The sequence below is a fragment of the Rutidosis leptorrhynchoides genome, unplaced genomic scaffold, assembly GCF_046630445.1.
Source record: "Rutidosis leptorrhynchoides isolate AG116_Rl617_1_P2 unplaced genomic scaffold, CSIRO_AGI_Rlap_v1 contig138, whole genome shotgun sequence".
Lineage (NCBI taxonomy): Eukaryota > Viridiplantae > Streptophyta > Magnoliopsida > Asterales > Asteraceae > Rutidosis > Rutidosis leptorrhynchoides.
Window position 1 is genome coordinate 84,963 of NW_027266390.1, and position 9,664 is coordinate 94,626.

The window sequence follows — 9,664 nt, forward strand, 5'->3', positions numbered from 1 at the left end:
CTTTATGTGAATGAAGAAAAGAGTCATGTGTTTTTAAGTGGAGAAGTATATAGAGACAGGGATTTGATTTTATAGTCATGTGGTTTTCTTGAAGGGCAGTATCCCATGAAGTATCTAGGTGTGCCTTTAATCTCATCTAGATTGAAAATAGATCATTGCATGGAATTAATTGAGAAAGTATCTAGTAGATTAAATAGTTGGGCCACAAAGTCTCTTTCATATGCAGGTAGACTACAATTGATTCAATCTGTCTTACGTAATATGCAAATCTATTGGTGCTTGGCATTTATTCTTCCTAAGGCAGTTATAAAGTTAATAGATAGTAAATGTAGATTTTTTTATGGTCTGAAATTGAGAAGTCAAGAAAATGTCATGTGGCTTGGAAAACTGTCTGTAATCTTAGAATGGAAGGAGGACTTGTCATTACTGACTTGGAATGTTGGAATAAGACAGTTGTTGGTAAGCAAATTTGGAAGATACTTTGTGAAAAGACTTCCTTATAGGCTATATAGTTTACACAGAATAGGTTATCTAGATTGAGCTATTGGGGTGTTAGAAAATCTCCTGATTCAAGTTCTGCCTGGAGCAACCTATTGAAGCTCAGGCTTGTTTTAAACCGTTTTATAAGTATAGATTAGGGAGAGAGTCTAAAGCTTCCTTTTGGTTTGATCCTTTGGTCAATGGAGTGGCTCTCCATGATTCATTCCCTAATATTGATTTTGGTGATGCTGATGTGAAGAAGGAAGGATGCTAGAGTTTGTGATGTATGGAAAGATGGGAGAATGGAAATACTTATGCCTATTACTTCTGACATTGCTCTGGCTTGGGATCTTGTCCAGGATGTGGCTGTTACAAATGAATCAGATGATAGTATATGCTGGACTGCTTCCACTTCAGGTCAGTACACTATAAAATCTAGTTATGAGATTGTTCGTTCTCATTGTGAAAAGGTTTCTTGGTCTCATTTAGTTCAAAGTAAATGTTTGATTTCCAGACATAGTATGATTTTATGGCTAGCAGTTTTGAATAGGTTGGCTGTTAAACGTAGATTGTTTAAATGGGGGGTAACTCTTAATGCAGCTTGTGGTTTTTGTGGGTAGTTTGATGAATCTCCTGACCATTTATTCTTTGACTGTGTATTTTCTAAAACTGTGTGGAAAGAAGTGATGCCTTGGTGTAAAATATATGGTTTGTTAAAGAGATGGAGATGGAAACTGGATTGGTTTATCAAGAAGGCGTCCGGTAAGTCCAGTTTGGCTAGACTTAGGCGTATCATGTTTGTTGCTATTGTTTACTTTCTGTGGTTAGAATGGAATTGCATCATTTTTCAGAGGAAGAATGGAAGCACAGGACAGGTTGTGGAGAAGATTCGTGACTCTGTTTTGCTTGCTGCTAGTGTTTCGAGTAGTACATTACAGGATTTATTAATTAATTGGAGATGTAATTAGTTTCTGTTTTATGAGTTTTATGAAGTTGTAGGTTCTATAAAACTCTGGCTGTGTGCCTTTTGGTTAATAAAATTTTGTTGTTTGACAAAAAAACAATGTTTAATATAAATAATTATTATATAATTTTTTATATGATATATATTTAAATTATTAATTTTTAAAGGTATAGATTACATGTCCAACGGACGAACTCACTGACTTGTATAATTAAATTCTCATCCAGCACCCGGACGAGCTCTAACAATATATAGGAACAATTTTTTTTATTTGTTTCAATTGCATATTTTATTGTCGAATCGAAATCTTACACGTGGCTTTTTATTGACGAATTAAAATTTTGCACATGATTTTTTTTTTCTATTTATGATTTAAAAAGTTTTTCCTAATCAAATTATAATACACAATATTTTTTTCTTAACTTTTGAATTAAACTTTTATTCCCATTCAAATCTGAATACAATCTTGTTAAAAGAAAATTTGAATAAATTCTATTTTTCTATCTTATTCTTCCTAATTAAAATAGATATATATATATATATTCAACACATAATTTTTTATCGGTAAATTATATATAATCAAAATCTTAATATATTCTTTTTTACTATTATTATTTTTTCTAATTAAAATAATTATATATAGACTTGTTTACGGGCGATTATGGACGGTTCCCGTTAATAGACCGACAAAATCTTATTAACTACATTTTTAAAAGTATGATTTTCGTCCAATGGACAAGCCCACCACTTATGTAGCACAATAATTTCATGGTGATTAGAGCCTTGATATATATGGCAAGAGCCCAAGATATTCTAAATTTATCACACCCATTTTATCATCCCAAAATTTTGTATATGCATACATTTAAGTTAAAAGCCATCTTTTACTTCAAAAAAATAAAGTTAAAAAGCCATCTTCATGGCAGCCCAAGTGGTGGAGTGCAATTGTAACATCTAGGCCCAAGCAATTTGCCATTAATCCATTATGCTATATATGTATATCCATATTCCATTCTCAAAACAAACAAATTTCGCTAATATCACGCCAAAATTCCCAAAAGAAAAGAGAAAACTTATATAATGATTTGAGGGTGTTCGAGTTAAAAAGTGTGCTGTAGAGATTGTCCACCCAACCCAGACCAGGTTCTTGTCTATTTACTTACACAATTCGTACAAAATTTCTAATGTATATATCAAAATTAAGTTTCTAATTGTCACAGTCACACAGCCAATTATCAGTGGTTGGAATAAATTAAAGAATAAAAATGTTTGACAAAAAAATCATTATATTTACACTTCTTTTAGGGTGAAGAACCCCACAACACTTCAGCAATAATAGAAGCAGACTCTGCTTCTGAAACAGAGGCCTCCCTAACACAATCTATAATTTCCAGTTTCAGTGCTTTCCTCTCACTTTGCTCAAAGTTTTGTCCAACTTCAATTTGAACTGCAAACCTAGCTACACAACTAGCAAATGGATACCTCCCTTCAACTTCATTCAATTGAATTCCACCACCATCTTCTTCAATATTCATCAGATTGTCTCCTAGGTTTGATCTTTTGAAAAACCCACAAGCTTATAGATTAAACCCTCGTTCAGCATAGCTTCAATTACTTCTCCCCTTCCGAAATACGCTATTTCGGATAAGCAGTCGAGTGCCGCCACTTGGATTTCCAGCTCTTCTGAACTCAAAATCCCCATTATTCTTGTGATTTCGTTGTTAGATAGTAGTTCATCTATCAATGGAGTCTTGATTGACCTAACGAGCCATATGAGTATTCGAATGGAACTTTCCGATGAAATCGAGATCAGAGATGAATCGTCGATCCCATTAACACCAACCCCACAAACACATCCCTATTAAACTCGACAGAGAAACAATCACAAAAGCTGCTTCTTCTTTCAATCTTTTCGAACAAGTCGCTTCTTCAGCAAGTAATCTCTCCATGATGTGAAGCACTCCAGCCTTCAACACCAAATCCTGGAAATTCCTATTGAATCCTTGCGCCACACGCTTCTCAAACTGAATCAAGACTTCAATTTCGCTTCGTCGTCACAACATTGTTCTTCGTCTTCGAGGGCAATTACGAGATTCTTAATATTTTCTCTGTCAATGTAGGACTGAATCTCGCTCTCTATTGCATACGCAACTTGATTGATCTGGTAACATGTAACTTTCCAACGAAATACGGATATGAGGCTATACCCTTGTGATTTTTCGAGGTTTTCGAGAAGGGTTTCGATTCTATTCAGCAATTGTGAGAGGTTATAAAGGTTTCTGTCGTCGACGGAGAGAATGACATCGGTTGCTTTGCTTCCAACCTCTAGCAGAGCTTTAATGGAACTTATCAAATCGTACGGGATGAAAATCGGATTGTGTTGTAGATCTCTTGTAGCTTTCCGGAGAGCTTCGAGTTGACTTAAAACGTGGTGAGTTTGATTTTGTTCCATGTCTTGTTGATTTGATCTTGTTTGGGAAATGAGAAATCATTTTGATTTGAGACCGATGAATAACTACCAGTCTTTTCAATTTAATTGTTTCTAGAAATTAGAAAGATCTAACACCAACCATTCAAATGTTCACATGTCAAACCAAAGACTTCAAACAGTACCAGTTACGTGGTAGTTTCTTTCTAGTATACCAAGCATAGACTTGTAGCTCAATTTCAATTTCCAAGCTTCTGACATGTACCCCTCTTGTTTTAATTCTGACTTTATGGTTTGATTATAAAGATGTTAGCCACTAAAAAGGATATAACTGTATTTTAATAGTTTAATTGGTTAGGATTCGATCGACAAAATATGCAGGATGATATCGATAAAGTAATAGAAAAAATACGAAAATAATAACACAAAAATTTTATATATTTCGATCAAAATAAATTTACATCCACAAAAAGAGTCAATAGTTTTTGTTAACGAAAAAATACAACCTATAAAGTGCTTCTCAATACAAATACCCTTTTCTCTGAACTAATTCCGACTCGATTCAAATTCAGATGATTCTCTATACAAATTAAGTCATCTATTTATACTAACATGAACTCATCAATTCTCAATAAATTTAAGAAATACATAAATCTATTTTCTATTTTCCCTTTTCTCTGTTTGTTTGGACTTAGGGTGCATTTGTTTGCACTTATTGAGTCTTTTAATTTGAATGAATCAGATTAAATCAGATTTAAATTAATTAAGTGTATTTGTTTTTTTTTTAAAATTAAGCTCTTAACACATCTGAATGTGTCTGAACGATTCAGCGTTGCATTCCTCACTTAATTTCATTCAGAGCCTAAAATAACGCAACATCCCTATATTTTTACTTGCAAGCACATACTCACGGGTTTCGATTCCCAAGTAAACTAGTTGACTTTCATTTTTTTCCTAACTTTATTTTTTTATGTTCTTTTGAAAAGTACTCTCTGCTGTATTTTATATATTTTCCCTCTTTTAATTTTTTTGAACTATTATTAGAAATCTTGTTCTAAAAGTATTATTAGAAATAAATTTATTTTGATGATAAATTTCAAACTGAATGATTCGAAATATTACACTAATATACTAATAAAATCTTACTATATTAAAAAGTTACGAATTACATATACTATTATAAATTTATATTTACTTATATATACATATATTGTTATTTATATATTTCTCTTCAATAATTTTATTTTTTATATTTCAAGAATTATTAAGACACATTCAGACGTTTAAAAACAAACAGTCTTAATGAGCTACTATTAAGATTCAGACATAACATCTTAATATTCAGACATGTATTCAGATTCAGACATCTTAATCTTAAAAAAAAAACAAATGCAGCCTTAATGGGTCTTAATACACCTCTTAATCTTAAGGATTCAGATTTTAGCCCATTAAGAGTGTTTGTTTTTTTATTAAAAAGTCCACTTATTACTTCTGAAAAGATCTTATCTATTAAGTGATATTTTCCCAACTTAATAGAATTCAGATGTCTAATTAATTAATATAATTAATTAAGTTAAAATATTTTTTTATTTTTTTCCTAAACCATCACGTATTCTTGACTTCATAGATTTTTTTTTTCAAACAACCTACATCTTTTCAAATTTAATATTTTAACTATTTATATATAATATTATTAGGAGTGTTTTTAATTCTTTTCAAAATAACTTGTATTACATGTTCATCATTTCAATAATTGAAGTTTATTATCAATTTTTTTTGGTGTTATTATTTAATATAATTATTTTTTAAAGAAAAATATATAATTAAGATACATTCAGATTTTTAAAAACAAACAGTCTTAATAAATTTCTATTCAAATTTAGATATCACATCTTAATATTCAGATGTGTATTCAGATTCAGACATCTTAATCTTAAAAAAAACAAATACACTCTAAGTCATCTATTTATACTAACATGAACTCATCAATTCTCAATAAATTTAAGAAATACATAAATCTATTTTCTATTTAATTTAAAAATACTTAATTTATTTTTAATTTACAAAGAGAATATCTCCTTCCGAGGGACAAAGAGAATACCTATAACAATTTTCTATTAGTAGTTGATATAAAAAATACCTATAACAATTTATACAATATAATTAATTTGTTACGTACTAATCCTAATCCTAAATTCTTAATATAATTATAATAATTAGACATCAAGAATTCAATATTTCTTCCTTAATACTCTCTCAACAATTAATTAAGGAAAAAAGCAGTAACATTTTGGCTCCTCAGGTTACTGACATCAATTTTTAAAGCAATCGGTGCCTGTGGCGGTCATGTGTCTGTAATGGGGGAGTGTTAGGGTGAGTAATTTTGAAGTTCTAGAAGATAATTGTCAAAAAGTGAAGTTTGAGGATCCATATGTTATATATTTATAAGTTTCAGGACCGCAGTGCTTTTACCCCGAATATTAAACACGCAATTAAATGGTTTGGATTGACTCGAACGAGCGACGCATAAAGCATGTTGAGGTTAACAGCCCAACAAATATTCATTTATGGCTAACTTACGCTCCACATATTTTCCTTGCTGCTATCTTACGCTTCCAAAACTGGGAAATTATACTTTACTTAAATTTGACTCTCTCTCTCTCGTTTCTGTGTCTCTCCGGTGAGTCATATCGGCATTCAGGTAAGTCAAGTTTGGGTTTCGCGTAATGTTTGGTTTGTAGTTCTGATCTTTTGATTTGATCGATTTTCTATGAGTTAGTGTTTTTTAATTGAATCGAACTGTAGAATCAAGTGATTTTACAAAATCAATAGAGAACTTTGTTTGAGCTTAAGATTGAACTCGCCTTATCTGGTTATTGGTGAATCGAATTCTGTCTTGGTTTATTGAATAACTGAATTGGTTTTGTGCTGTCACAGCCTCATCCTTTGATGTAGCAATGCCGTTGTTTGACACTGGTATTCAGTGGTCGTTGTTTCATATCTTTGTTACATCATTTGTCGTCTTGAGGTCTTCCAAATTCACAAATGCTGGTACCACTAGTGCTTTCATTCGTTCTGAGTGGCCATCAACTGATATCAATATCGATCATGAAGCATTTGCAATTCCAAAAGGCAGCAATGCCCCACAGCAAGTAATCTGTTTCTCCTTTCATATCTGTGATATTATATACTTATTTTTTGTGGGAGACTCAAATGACTTACAAAGGGATATATTGATCTGGTTATGCTTTATTGTGTTCTTAGGTGCATATTACTCAAGGCGATTATGATGGCAAAGCTGTGATTAATCTCATGGGTTACACCTGATGAACCAGGGTCCAGCAGAGTACAATACGGCACGTCGAATAAGAAATATTATTTTCACGCAGAGGCTATGTGACTAATTACACCTTTTACAAGTACAATTCAGGCTTCATTCATCACTGTCTTGTTGATGGTCTCGAGGTAGCTTAGCGCTTGCGTTAACCAGTGATATCTATAAGCTGTCTGCGTCAGCGTGTTTATCTTGATTTGTATTTGGTCTCACTTGTACCTTCTTTGTCCCTTTTAGTACGACACCAAGTATTATTATAAGATTGGATCTGATGACTCTGCTCGTGAATTTCTGGTTTCAAACACCTCCAAAGATTGATGCTGATGCTCCCTATACTTTTGGAATTATTGGTAAGACAATTTGCACTCATGAGGACTGATGTTGGTCTACTTTACTGATTTACACTTTCCCTTTCTTACTCCGGTAGTTTTGTTTATTTTAGGTGATTTGGGTCAAACATTCAATTCTCTCTCCACATTGGAGCATTACATGCAGAGTGGAGCACAGACTGTCTTGTTTGTCGGTGATCTCTCGTATGCTGATCGATATCGTGGCAATGATATTGGTATTAGATGGGATTCCTGGGGCCGCTTTATTGAGCGAAGTGCTGCCTACCAGCCATGGATTTGGTCAGCTGGGAATCATGAGATAGACTACATGCAGATATCGTAATACTACTACATACGCTTGAAACCTCTTCTCAATATTGTTATTCTGTTTCTTAAAAGCAATTTGGTTTTGAATTCCTGTATATGCTTGATTTTGCTTCCAGGGGGAGCTTCTTCCATTTAAATCGTACCTACATAGATTTGTTACACCTTATATGGCTTCCAAAAGCAGCAATTCCTCTTTGGTACGCGATCCGACGTGCATCTGCTCATATCATTGTCATGTCCAGCTACTCTCCATACGGTACTTTTCACCTGCTGTTTCAATGAGTGATAGTAAACCATCTAATCAGATCTGACCATTTCTCTGTTACAACTCATCTTTATTCTTCATGAATGATTTACATCTCATTGGATATAATATTGATGTAAGTTTTTTTCTTCTCAGCGAAATATACACCACAGTGGCGGTGGCTGCAAGCAGAGTTAAAAAGAGTGAATAGGGAGAAGACTCCTTGGCTTATTGTTCTCATGCATGTTCCAATGTACAGCAGTAACGAGGGCTCATTACATGGAAGGGGAAAGCATGCGAGTTATCTTTGAGAAATTGTTTGTCCATTTCAAAGTTGACTTCATCTTTGCTGGTCATGTCCATGCCTATGAAAGATCGGTACTGTGCCTCATCCTTTCTATACTCCTTTGTTAAATAAGACTTAGGTATCTTAGAAACTTTTCTGCTGATAAGGATGGCTTATTGGAATTGTTGTCAGTTTGGCATCTTATTCTACTTTTCTCATATCCTTTTATTACACAGCATTCATGAAAAAAAAGTAATGCTTTTCTTTTGACAGTACCGAATCTCAAATATACATTATAATGTCACAACTGGTGACCGGTATCCTGTACCTGACCAATCAGCTCCCAGTGTACATAACTGTTGGCGATGGAGGAAACAGGAAGGTCTTGCTGGCAGGTGAAGACAAATTTTACCATTTCGACTTATATCCTCATTTCTATTTACTGTTATACTATATGGAAAAGATTTGATATAGAGAAGCTCTCCTCATTTTTTACATGCTTTGATATTTTTCGGCTGTCATTAGGTTTCGGGATCCACAACCAGATTATTCTGGCATTCCGGGAAGCTAGCTATGGCCATTCCACTTTGGAGATTAAGAATAGAACCCATGCAATGTACCACTGGGAACCGAAATGATGATGGGAAAAAAGTGCCAACCGATTCTGTAATGTTCCATAACCAATACTGGTAAGCATTTCTCCTTTGCCTTTGTCTGGCTTTCGGCTGTGGGGAGGTGGAGAAGAATTGTTTAATATGGGCACAAGCATACAACGCATATATATGAATTGATTATTTCTTTCTTTGAATTGAACAAATTTAAGCTTTGTTTTTGTGCAGGGGAAGCAATCCCAAAGAGGAGAAGACATCATTGAAGATGGAAGAATCAATTTTCATTACTATAATATTACTTAGATTGTGTCTGCAAGGGTTACTGAACTTTTCTAGCTAGATGAAGTTGTGCACACCGCCTTCCAAAGTAGTTTTAACAGTTTTGACATAGGATTTTGGTTGGCTAGTGAAAACAATTGATTTTTTTTTGTATTAAACTTACTATAATTCTTTTGTAAAGAATATGCTGTTCCTTTTATCATGTTAACCGAATTGTGCTTTGGTTTGAACCTCTTATAGTAGTATTTGCAAAAGAGATGAAAAAAGCTACAAGTCCGCAAAGAAACTTTTTTATGAACAAATTTCATTAAGTTGTACATATAGCTCAAGGATGATGCCAATGTAATTTTTCGTCAAAAATTCTGCTTCAGCAGCGAAAAAA

At 33.3% G+C, this 9,664-nt stretch overlaps 1 protein-coding gene across 1 annotated transcript; it reads left to right on the forward strand.

Moving 5' to 3' along the window:
* Positions 1-6,829: 6,829 nt before the first annotated feature.
* LOC139881273 (bifunctional purple acid phosphatase 26-like) lies at positions 6,830-9,321 on the forward strand (the record flags this gene model as incomplete). The annotated part of the gene is given in 18 exon segments (XM_071865778.1): positions 6,830-7,024; positions 7,137-7,178; positions 7,180-7,246; positions 7,249-7,337; positions 7,444-7,494; positions 7,496-7,556; positions 7,649-7,914; positions 7,979-8,050; positions 8,052-8,118; positions 8,263-8,375; positions 8,377-8,484; positions 8,666-8,734; positions 8,736-8,766; positions 8,769-8,787; positions 8,918-8,945; positions 8,947-9,018; positions 9,020-9,081; positions 9,232-9,321. Coding segments are annotated over 18 exon segments (1,502 nt in total), but the record flags the coding sequence as incomplete, so codon positions are not given.
* Positions 9,322-9,664: the final 343 nt, after the last annotated feature.